The sequence below is a fragment of the Mauremys mutica genome, chromosome 2 (genome assembly GCF_020497125.1).
Source record: "Mauremys mutica isolate MM-2020 ecotype Southern chromosome 2, ASM2049712v1, whole genome shotgun sequence".
Classification (NCBI taxonomy): Eukaryota; Metazoa; Chordata; order Testudines; family Geoemydidae; genus Mauremys; species Mauremys mutica.
In genome coordinates, this window is record NC_059073.1 from 125,072,713 (window position 1) to 125,085,522 (window position 12,810).

Here is a 12,810-nt window from a genome sequence, read left to right on the forward strand (position 1 = left end):
GGGTATATGCTATCCCAGTTTTGCCTGATCTAATTCTCAGATTCTTTTCAATTAGTATAAACATCTGCATTTTAACTGAAATTCTGATGGAAGTATTGGAGCATGTAAATAGACTATGGGTGAATTGGGTATTTAAATTGACACCCCGCTGTGGAAGGAGGAAAGACAATGATTATTGACTGTGGGGAATATTTTGTTCTCTCATCTGAGGGGTTTCCTCCGCTTTTATGCTTCAATCCCCTGAAACACTTCTTCAAACACTCCCTCATTGAAGGGCTTGCATTGTAGTCACTAATCTCCTAACCAAAGAACACTGGATGGGTCTCTTTTGGAGCAGCATTTACTTAATTTACTTAATTGCCATGAATAATCATTGTTGCGTGATAAGAACTCCTTGTGGCTCAGTGTTCTGCTTCGACAGCATTACACAGCAACTCCTGGTGGGCTGAGAAGTAAAGAATACAAGTGTAAAATGCTCTCCTGTAAGTTCATACAGAGCATCTCTGCTACACCACTAAGCTATTATACCCAGTGATGTGGTTTTAATAAAGTTGTTATATTATGTGAAAGGAAAGATCTCTGAATTTAACAGTTCTCTTGACCCCTTTCTTCCCCACCCTCCAAAAACAAACAAACAAACAAACCAGTTTAAGAAGGTTGCATAAAGAAAATGAGAATCTAAAATCCTTGGGTTTTTTTAGAACATTTTGATATTTTTGTGATTTTTTTCCCCCCAAAGATTGCATACATTGGTGCACAGGCATAATTTCATGCAACTGCTTACAATCCTTTTGAATTTCTCAAATATACAAGAGTCCATAGGAGACAACACAATTGTTTTTAATACCTGCAAACTTTTTATTCTCTGTTTATGGCAAACAGTTCTTTGGTGGTTTAGTGAGTTTTTCCTTGTCCCATCACCTCCATCAAGGGTGGATGTTACCTGAGGCAGTGGCTGCAATAGAGAGTTACCCTATCCAATTTGGTATGGAATGATTGGTGTACTCCTCATATGGCTAGAAGGCACACTGCTTGCTCTGAGATGACAGCCTTTCCCTTATCAGTTATTTCACCTGTATTTTGCCTCCCCTAGAGGCTGATCAGATTACCAGCTTAGCAAGAATCCTGACAGCACACCTATATCAGTGTCTGCTTTGTGCAAAGCATAGCATTATCCGTTTGGCTATCATAATGACTCCTGTATAACTCTCTTCTTTCTGAAAAGTTGCTCTCTGATTCCTTGGTGAAATGAATGTTACACAGATTTAGGGCCTGCTCCCAATGAAGTCAATTAGAGTTTTGGCATGGAGTTCAGTAGGAGCAGAATTTTGTTCTCGCATACAGATTTTACCATTCCAAAGGAAGCATAGAATTGATGGGTTGTCCTTGCCTATTGCAGCTTCTGGAGGCAGCTCTGCTAGAAGCTTCTGGAACCAGAGTTTCCCCTTATATAGGGAGCTCAGGTTCACTGTTTCTGCACAATAACTCTGTGCCCTATCTACAGGATGTTATAGAGGGTTTTTCCTTTGGATTGGATGGGCCTTAGCAAACTCCGTCCACCCTTCATTTTTTTTTTTTTTTTGTTATTTGGTATTTTGACACTACTTTCCCTCCGTTCCCTTTGCGGCTGACTGCCCAGCAGACCTCACCTAGAAATTTGGAGAGCAGGGTAAGAGTGTTTGTATCCTGTCCACCAGTAAGCCATATCCAACAGCAAGAAAATTGCTCTGGGCACCTTATACTGAGCCCATGCTTTATTCACCTGAAATGGCAGATAAGAACAAAAAAGGCACAGTTTGCAGTTAGATGGGAGGGTGTTTGTTTCTCTTTTGTGCTCCTGTGAGTCCAACCCTACCATGGCCAGTTCTGCAGGTACCCTCCAGTGTCCCAGCAGCTCTTGGATCTATCTAATTATGGGTGCCATAAAAAGCTATAAGAGAGAGATAAATAGTGTTGTATCTTTGGAAGCATTTTCCTGGGAAAGTACTGCATTCATAGCTTCAAAAATTTCTAATAGAGCAGCCTCCATGAACTGCAGTGTGAGTAGTCAACGCATCAGTTTTGTGTCTCCTCTGCACTATTGTTTTCTTATTTTGAGAAAACAAAATTGTTCTATTACATAACAGGGAAAAGAAATATAGGTGAGAGTCTCATGGAAATTAATTCAGTTTATTTTGATACAAGTATATCACTATGAATATATGACTAATACTGATAATACACTTCATGTGTTACCGGAACTAGCTGTAAATATGTTTCTTACTGTTAAGCTATATAGCTGTTGTATATGAGTTGAGAGCAGAGACACTTGAAAAACTTACACCAGTAATCAGACCCCTCAATATAGTCACTGGATGAATTAAGCGCTGAGAATAAGCTAGAAGAAGATAGAGTACATAGGCGACATTGGGAGGCCCAGACAGGGAAATGACTAGGATTTTTAATATTTATTTTAACAATAAATAACAGACTGAGCTAGAACTGTTCATGATGTTATATCCGCGCTTCTCTGATGGTTGTAATAAATTTGATTGATTTACGCTTTCATTTATGAAGAACCATATTAGTTACAAACTTTATTAAATAGAAAATATTGTGAAGGTGAACTGATTCTGTCTGACTCATCTGATGTAACAGACAGAATCCTGCCTTTGATCTCTGTGTAGTATCCATTTATGTCAGTGGAAGATGCATGTGCAGATGGAAGACATTATCTGGTCTATTCAGGCTTTGTCTATACTGAGGCAACTTAAAGTGGTTTTCCCCCTATTGCTGCCATTAGTTCAGCTCCCTAGAATAGAGAGGCTGCCACTGGCATTTTAACACCCTGTCTGAGACCTTGTCTGAGACCTGCTTTGACTGAGTACATGGCATCGTGCTTAAAATGCTAGTTGCAGTCTACAGCTCTTTTTAACCCCTGTAACTTTCCCCCTACTTCTCCTTCTGTTACTGTGGGAAGACTTCTGCAAAAAGATGGGCAAACTGCCTCTTCTCCTCTGCTCGTGACATCACTGCTAGGAGGACTAATTTAAAAATTAGAAACCAAGGCAGTGATGAAAAAATAAACTGTTAAATTAAGTTTTAAAATGGCCCCAAAGCCCCCTCCCAGTTTTTTCTTTCTAAAGAGGCAAATGTAGATACAATAGACTAGAGGTTGTTTGGGGCCAGGGGGAAAAAGATCCCTTTATATGAGGTCATCAGCTTAATTGACTAGCAGTAAATAATTAAATCTGACTTTGTCCAGACCAGCATTTTGGTATGTCCTGGGCTGTTAAACAATAGGATTTTTCTGAGCCTTGTCTGACTGTCTGCCACAAATAATAATGAATCTACCCCTCAGTGCCTGTGAGCTAAGGAGGTGCTTCTAGTGGTTAGAGGTTTACATTTTCAGGGCTGCCTGTGAGGTATAGATACCCTGTTTCCAAATCTCACTTTGAATCCTTTAGTTTTCTCAGGAAGTTATGCATGTGTGTTCCTGTTATACAAGTATATGGGGGGGGGTTGTTGGGGGGGGGCGGCGAGAGATTTCCTTCAGATGACTGTAGTCACAAGTACAGCCAATGGTTTTTCCTTATGGATGAAAGAAAATTTAGTCTGAAAGAAATTGATTTTGTTCTGTGACCTGTGCATTGAAGCCAAAGTATAAATCTCTCTTAGGAGGAAAGAATCCTTACAGAAAGTACTGGAAACTCATTAAGAGTCAAATTAATTATTTCTCTAAAACAGTGATACTCCGATGCCAGTGATTCAGGAGCCAAATTAGCCATCAACATGAGCCAAAAGAGCCACAGTTGTGTGAATTGATAGTTTCATTTACTTTAGTGCTATATATTCATATTTAAACAGTATGACAGCAGAAATATTTAGTTATATTATTCTCACAGCAAAATAACTGACCAAATAGTATTACTTTATCAACTACAATTGGTTAATAACATGGTAAAAGCATCCTGATTGATTAATAACTTAGACTGGTTAATAATTAAATCACACGGTGTTTTAATAACATGTGTTGCAAAGACCTGCAGGAGACCCACTAAAGAGCCATTTGTTGCTCGTGAGCCTCAGTCTGAGTATCACTGCTCTAAAATCTGCCTGGATCAGCTGCTCATGTGCTCTGTTATTGCTTTTAGAATGGAAACTGGAGAAATGGAAGAGGCTGGATGTCAACCAGGTATTAAATATATCCTACTCAAAAGCTCATTAACTTTCCTCTTTGAATTAATGTAATCTCCCACACCAGATTTATAAAGGAATTTATGAAAGAACGAGTGATTGTGCTAACATAATATTTTTCCAGTGTTTGCCGCTTAAATATTAAATGACATAGACCACTGCCCTCGGAAACTACATGTGTCTGGGAAAAATTCCACCCTCAGACACTCACAGCTGTTATCTGCATCAATTAATGCAACCACTACGTGCAACTTTCCCTTTCTCTGGATGCATTACATTGCAGTTTTTAAGGACACAATCACATACTCTTTTTGAATGAATACAAGACCTGTGTGATGATACTGACACAGGCGAACTTTAAAAACGGTAGCAATAATTTATGTAAATTCCATACCACGTGAATGCCCTGTCTCATGAACCGTAAAAAGTCTGTGGTATGGAATCCCTCTACTCCACTCATATAGAGTTTGCATAACATCTAGGGCTTCAGAAAGGGGTTCTACCTGCAGATCTTAAGAAGTGCATGGCAGTGCTCCCCAACCATTGTGAAACTTACAGGTTCTGCTGGGCTGAGCCTGTAGCTCATTCCCTGCCCACCTTACAAAGATACCCAGGGACTGAAGCAAGATGTTATGTGGTAATTGCCTCAGCCCATGATCATCCGTATTATACAAAGAAGTTTGCCATGCCTGACTGTGCAATGTGGCCTTCAAAAACTGCACATTTCAGTGCATGTGCTGCATGTAATTTTCAAATGCTGCTATCTTTGTCAAATCAAAACCACTTTTCACTGGAGTACTGAAAGGTATTTCTCAGTGACGTCTGTTTTCATGCTGAAATTTTATTACTCTGTCCCCAGCTGTTTTGGCAATATAGCTAATAAATTACATAGCAAGAAATTTGTAGTAATGGGGAAAAAACATAGTGAAGAGTTATTTTTATTTATTTATTTAACTTTTTGGGAACTCAGCAACAGCTGCAACAGTTTTGCTTCAATTAAAATAAATCACCTTCAGGAAAGGGGCCAAAGATGGGAAATTCAGCCTAGAAGGTTTTGGAAAGTTATGAGCAATCAAAAAATTAGGTTTAGAGTAGAAACTACTGAAAGCAGCGCCATGGCAGCACTTTTGAAAATGAATACAAGTCCTTAGGTCTGTAAGCGTTATGAAATCTTCTCTCCACATAAGTGTAGAAAGGAGTCTTCAGTTTCAACTATCAGAGGGATAGCCGTGTTATTCTGGATCTGTAAAAAGCGGCAAAGAGTCCGCTTTTTTCAGTTTCAATGTGTACTTGATAATTGACTTGGAAACATAAAGTTAGTTTTGTCTGTGACAAATAGTATGTTATCGTTTTCTATGTATTTATTTTAAGCATTACTCCTTTCCGGAAATTCCAGTGAAAAATTCTGCTTAAAAATCAATGGTATGATATGACTTTGTGTGCTTTACTTACTATAAATAGTGACTCAGATTCTCCTTTGGTGCATAGGTAAATCTGTAGTAACTCCATTTACTTCAGTGGAGTTAGTCCAGATTTACACCAGTGTAGCTAAGGAAATTGATTTCTAGTCTTTTTATGTTAAGGAAAATAGAAATGATAAGTACTAAGATCCAGATGATGAATAGTACCTTATTCCATGAGTAGTCCTATTGAAGTTAAGGGACAATTCATGGAATGAGAGGGAATTCAACATGACTAAGGGTACTAGAACCTAGCCCTAAATAGTAAAAGTTGGTCAATAGCTGACATTCTAAAAACAAGGGATTAAGAATTGCTTTTTCTACATATTATACTTGGTGTGCCACTTTAAAAAAAAAAAGTATGAAGAAAATAATTCTTTGATGAAAATAATGAAAAAACCCCATAAATTTCTCTGATAAAACACAGTGAAGGAGATATCGAATTTTGAATTTAAAAAATGTAGGGTTTTTAATGCACTTTTAAAAGTGAATTTATTTTTTTTTAAATGTGAAATTTTAATATATAAATCTGTTGAATTATCAAACGGGTTTAATTTGATAGAACATTAAAACTTGTTCTGAAAACTCAAATTTTGATTCCCTTCAGAATCAAGAGCATTACTTTGAACGTTGAAAAATATTACTTTGCTGGACTACTTTAATGCTGTGATAGATTCTATCAGATAGGATGCTATTCACATTTCAAAATACAGATACATTCTTAAAATTAATCTAAATTTATGAATACTTTAAACATTTTGAAGCATGCTCAACTGAGAACATTTTTGTTTGCACAGGCTGATATAGCGCCGCTGATGGCTTCGCTTATTGGTGTTCCTTTTCCCCTTAATTCTGTGGTAAGAAATAAAAAAAAGTAAAAAAGGCTGCATGTTCTTGGGGGAAAAAGATGAAAAAAAGATAAATTTGCAAACTTTTGCCATAGTTTATGGGGACTAGTCAAGGATGTAAAATTAAGCATAAGAATAAGTATTGGCAGCATTAAGGCCTGAGTAGATACAATCTGCCTCTTTTATATTTTTTTATAATGTGTAACATAATATTTTAAATGATGAAAGTAGTTGATCCATTGTAACCTGTAATTCTGAAAGTATTAAATAGCCACCTTTTTACTTAAACCATGCAAATACTCTGTTAATTTTCTGTAAGGATACAATAGGGTATGAGGTATTGTTCTTTTTCCTAATTTTTAATTGTAAGAGCTGAAACTGTTAAAAAAAAATAGTTCCTGAAGTTTAATGTCAAGTTATTTTTAATCTTATTAGTTAGTTTACTGAGATATTTTGAGATTATATTTTATTTCATTAGGTTAATTGATGATTTGATTCCTTATTTGGGATAGATCTTCTTTTTTAACCTTGTAATTTATCTATTTGTATCCGTTATTTCTGTTGCTCAATGGCTGTCTCATATAACAGAACAAAATTTCTTTATTTAGCCCTAATTAACAAATAAAGCTTTAATTTGCTTTTATATTGCTTACCTCACATATGAATATACAGTACATAACAAAAGTTAAGAGGGGAAAAAGCAAATGTGTATATTTAAAAAAAATCATAAAAAAACTTTTCTGGAGACTTTGGACAGATTCTGGCTTCTGGTCCTGCCTCTTTGCGCTCCATTTCTATATGTGGTCAGCTAAAACTTCCCCTACTGCTGGGAGAGTTTTTTGCTGGTGTAAAGCTAGCTTAATCAGTTCCTACGCCATTCTTCCTCTCAACCCAAGTAAAGGGTGTCACTGGAAGACCTCTGAGGACCATTGCCAGCTGATGTTGTAGGTTAGAAAACACATACATATGAGATTCTTTGATTTACGCTGGGGCCGGGGCTAGAGATTCACAAGGTTGAGAATTAGGGTTTTCTACATGGGGAAATTGACCACATAGGTATACTGGAATAACTGTTCCACTGTAGCTATGTTGGTATAACCCTTTCCTCCCCCAAGTGAACATTCTGTGTGGGAATAAAAATGACGTTATTCTACAAAAATAAGCTATGCTGATGAATTTCCCTGTGTAGACAAGCCTTTAGGGAGCAATAACAGTTCCCTTCCAGCCTGGCTCCATTCTATTGCACTAAATGGATCTTGGCAAAGGAAAGAATCTGAACCTTTAGCGGGAAACAGATACATTTTGGAAACATAGTGTAGATGGTACATGGATTTATTAAGAAAGGAGGAGAACAAAGAGAGAATATTAATGGGCCCAGAACTTGTAATAATTAAACAAAAAATAGTCACTTCGTATTAGTGTAAAAAAGATTTTGCTCACTAGTTAAAAAGTTGGACCTTTGTCTTTTAGAGAGATTTCATATGAAGATGCAAAAATACACAACAGATTTACAGTAAAGTATACACATTCTCCATAGGGCTTAAAAAAAGAAAAAAAATCTCTTTTGTATGTCACTTTCTCAAATTGTAAAATAGAGATAATGATATCTATGCATCTTTGTAAAGTGCTTAGAGACCTTTGAATGATGATCTCTGTGCAAGTGCTGTGTCTTATTTTACAAATAGAGAAACTGAGGCACAGAGGTTAAGTGACTTACCTGATATTCCACTTCAAATATGTGGCCAATCAGTAATAGCCCCCAGGGGCTCAATCCTAAAATCAAGGAAATTGGTGAAAGCTTTCTTTGACTTGAATGGAAGCAGGATTGTCCCCGAGATCTTCTGCATCCCAGTTCTCTGCCAAAAGATCATTCTTTGTCTTTAGTTACTTTTAAGCTTCACTTCTTCAGCCTTCATTGGCTTGTTAATTTGTTGCATATAAATTATATAATATAAAATATATGTTCTTCTGTTCAGAATTTTTTTCTGTGAGGTTTGAGAAAGATAGATCTTATACTTCTTATATTGATTAGGTCTGATACAGTGGAATAATTATAGGAAGAGTATTTGTTGTAATTTATAACAATAGGTATTTGAGTAATTGTAACTAGTTTTACTTTGTTTTGTCTAGTTTTGGATTATTTGACCAAATATGAATCTTGTTAATTCATGTTTAATGTTTGCAGGGAATTCTGCCTTTGGACTATCTGAATAATAGTGCTCATTTCAAAGCTGAGAGCATTTTTACAAATGCTGTTCAGATTCTTGAGCAATTTAAGGTAAGTAAATTAACATTCAAGTAAACATGTAAAATGAAAAATATTTCATACCGCTCTATTTTAAAGGTACTACAGTATAGTATATACAGCTAAGATAACATTTTGATGATGACATATTGGAAGTCAGAGTAAAAGGGAAATCACATGTACATACTATATGATATGAAATAGATAAAAAGCAGATCTATGTGAGATTGGAAATTTCTTGTTTAAATTTAAGAAAAACGTTAACTTTTTAAAATAAATAATTCTTTTTATTGCCCTGAGCCTAAATGAAGTTCAGTAATTATTGTGAATTATACTGGTGTAGAGAATTTAATTTCTAAGAGTCCAGCTGTACCTTGGGTTTGTGTATGCAGCTCAAATTGAAGTCAATGAGAGCAATGCTTGCTTATGTGAGGGCAGAAATTGGCCCTAAATTTAATTGTGATATCTGAAAAGAAAGTAGGTTGCTATAGATCATGTGTAGGGAATCTGTTTTCTATGCAACTGGGTTGGAATATTCCAAGCTCAAAGTTCAGGGCCAATAAACAACTTAATCAGAAGGTAACAAGTACCTATCTGCTCATAATGACCAGTAAGTGTCTCAACCAGCCTCTTTCTTTCTTTCTTTCTTTCTTTCTTTCTTTCTTTCTTTCTTTCTTTCTTTCTTTCTTTCTTTCTTTCTTTCTTTCTTTCTTTCCACAACACCATTATTTCTATAGTATTGATGGTGTTCGTCACCTTTTTTGCAGGTAAATTCACCTTTTTAGTTAATAGGGTGTTCTTCTTTCCTCCCACCCCCCAAAGTTGTTCCTGGTTCTTGGCTTTGATTAACTCTTACCCTGTCTTTTTCTAGTGATAAATTTCCTGTTTGCTAGGGGCATAGGTTGTGTGTGTTTGAAGGAAAAGTAAGATAACTCAAAAATAATGGGAAGTAGTTCAGCTGTAGTTCAGCAGCTTAAAGAGATGCCAAGAGATGCTTACTTTTACTTTTACAGTCCATTGTCCGTAAGTTTCCTGTGATGGACAGACCTGACCACTACTTGTATTCCTGGGGAGGATTTTGTCTTGAATGGATGTGTGCTATGTAGGAGATTGTTGCTTCAAGCTGTCAGATCCTGGAAGCAGTATACTAGAAATTCCCTTGCTTCTTGTATGCATCCATTAGGCCCCAGGTCAAACTGGTGCAGGAAGCCTGAAAGATATTTTCAAGGTCCTCCAGGCTGAGTGACTATGATTGCGTCAGAGCCTCCCATTTTTGTGCACATCCAGTTTGAGAAGTCCAGTAGCACCATTTCACGTCTTTACAGCAGTGCATTAGTTCCTGTCTGTTGGAGTCAACACCGATGCTTTGGTATGATCAAATCATTGATTTGATTCCTTGATTGTATTTAGCTTTGACTCTGTGCTCAAAGTGGAGCCAGCCAGTAAACATTGATTATTTTTTCTCACCTTGTACACTGTGGAAGTCCTACTGTGAGAATTTCTGGTAGGTGGCTTACATTTGCCTTTCTAAGAGCACGATTGAATCTTTAGGGGTACTCTTTCAGCACTGTGCAAGGAGTTGTATGGAACTCTTAACTATTTACAAGAGTAGAAAACCCAAAACCCCATCCATTGTGGTAAAAATTTGACCTTTGTTGCTTTTTTACAGCATTAAGAACCCTTCATATTTCAATCTAAACACTTCACTAACATTAATTTCTAATTACAGCTTTTATGTTCATTGATTTCGTAATTTGTTTGCAGATTAAGATGACTCAGAAGAAGGAAACTACATTATCATTTCTATTTACACCTTTTCAGTAAGTGCATTTTAAATTTTTTATATTTTAACTGAATAAAAATTATTTTATTTTTCACTTTGGTAAGTATTTCAATTATAGTATTTAATAAGTATTTATGGGATGACAGACAAGCATTAACCCACAGAGATGCAGTCTCTCTTTCAAATGTACTGTGAGAATGGTATCCCAAATCTTGCCCTCAGATATGAATGAGAGCTGTGCATGCGTATGAGAGTGGAGTTTTTCCTTCGAATTTATATTTTGGAAGAATTTAATCACATAACTTTTAATCATACTTAAAATAACATAAAATTTTAAAATATATTTTCAGGCCAAGCACATACATTAAAATAACTTTTTATGACTATGGTATGGTTGAGTATTAAATAATAGATTAGAGACATTCTTAGGATTGCAGGAGTGTACAAATTATGTGTTTTTCCAGGTTTGCTCCCTTTTATGAACAAAACAACGTCTATACATCGACTGTAGTGTATCTACAAATACAGTTGCTTGAGCATTTCCATTACAAAGGTGAATTTCAGTTATTAATAGCGGTCTTGGATGAAATTTGGTGTGAATCTCAGGGAGCAGTTTCCTCCACCCCCAGGAAGTTTAATCAGAAGTGACTGAGCCATTTTTAAGCATGGTATGAGTGGGGGAAAACAGTGAAGAGTTCCTGCTTAGAATAAATATTTGTGGCTTTTTTTTTAAAAAACAACTGTTCAGCCTCAGTGGAAGGTATTGGACATTTAAAATTTGACAGACTAACTTCCTGCCAAATCAGTTAAAAGGCACATCTGTCTCATGAAAATTGGATTTGACTTGGCAGAGTTTTAAAAGTTTTTAAAACATACTTTATTCATGCACAAAATATATCATTCTGAAATTATTAAAACTAAGAAAGTCTCATTCTTAAATTATTAAAGCTAACAGTCTCCCAACATTCCATTGACAATGCACAAGTATGCAGACATAAATTGAGTAGAAATTTCAATTGATTAGAAGATATCTGATAATTCCACTGAAGTGGTGTGGAATTTTAGCTTTTATCAGTAAAAGATAGAGAGATATGATTTGCTCCTTTTCTTCTGACAGTTGGGTGTATTTATGTCCCAACTGAACTAAGAGGGAATTTTCTCATTGTGTGGATGTATTAGACTTCAGGCCATACATAGAAGGGGACCCAGCAGTACACAACACTTATGCACCGCTTTCTCAAAACCTGCAGAATTTACACTCTGTAGGACTTCCATTTCTAGAGCGATGTAGGGTCTTCTGAAGTGGCTTTTGATGTGTTCTAGCGCATACACCCATTCACCTGTTAATCCTTCCTCTCAGATACAGTAACTTCTTACATAACATCATCCTGGTTAATGTTTCGTTGTTACGTTGCTGATCTATTAGAGAACATGCTCGTTTAAAGTTGCCCAATGCTCCCTTATAACGTTGTTTGGCAGCTGGCTGCTTTGTCCACTGCTTGCAGGAAGAGCAGCCCATTGGAGCCAGCTGGTGGGGGCTTGGAACCAGGGTGGGCCGGCATCCCCCCCATCAGCTCCCCTAAGTTCCCTGTGTGGCAGCTGCCCAGCAGGCTATCAATTGCTGGGCAATTCAGCTGTCCCTCTCCCCACTGCTGTGTGCTGCTCCTGCCCTCTGTCTTGGAGTTGCTCCTGGGAGCCTCCTGCTTGCTGTGCAGGAGGTGTGGGGGAAGGTGAGTGCTGATGTCAGGGTGTCCTCCTCCCCCTGCTCCTGTACCCCATCTCCACAGAGCAAGGTGGGGACATGACAGGGCTCAGGACAGAGAGAGCTTGCTGGCAGCAGCTGCTGTCTCAACTTGCTGATCTACTTAAAAAGGTAGTGTACTTAGAGTGGGGTCAGCATACGTAAATTCTGTTGTCTCCTCCCTCCATTCATGCTTCCTTGTAGAGTGTGAGGCTATATTAACAACAATGTGTTAACCCTTGAGGCCTTAGCCGAATGCTAGTTCATCATTTAGCAGCCAGGCATTCCCTGGGAAATATCCCACCCTCTTCCACCCTCTGACTCCAGCACCTCAACCAAACTTCACAATCATCATTGCTGTATACGGTATTAACTTGTTTGTTTAAAACGTATACTCTGTGTGTGTGTGTGTGTGTGTATGTATGTATATGTGTGTGTATATATATATATAAAATGTCTTTTGTCTGGCAAAACAACTTCCCTGGAACCTCACCACACCCCCACAGCCCCCATTTACATTAATTCTTATGGGGAAATTGGATTCGCTTAATATTGTT

General features: G+C 37.1%; 1 protein-coding gene across 5 annotated transcripts in view; it reads left to right on the plus strand.

Moving 5' to 3' along the window:
- The window catches only part of PIGN (phosphatidylinositol glycan anchor biosynthesis class N), a 186,697-nt gene that overhangs the window by 65,710 nt on the left and 108,177 nt on the right, over window positions 1–12,810 (plus strand). For all 5 annotated transcript variants that reach the window (XM_045003648.1, XM_045003649.1, XM_045003647.1 and 2 more), the window contains exons 9-12: window positions 4,134–4,174; window positions 6,434–6,493; window positions 8,670–8,762; window positions 10,494–10,549. In XM_045003648.1, coding sequence (XP_044859583.1) covers window positions 4,134–4,174; window positions 6,434–6,493; window positions 8,670–8,762; window positions 10,494–10,549 — 250 coding nt within the window. The remainder of the gene's footprint in view (window positions 1–4,133; window positions 4,175–6,433; window positions 6,494–8,669; window positions 8,763–10,493; window positions 10,550–12,810) is intronic.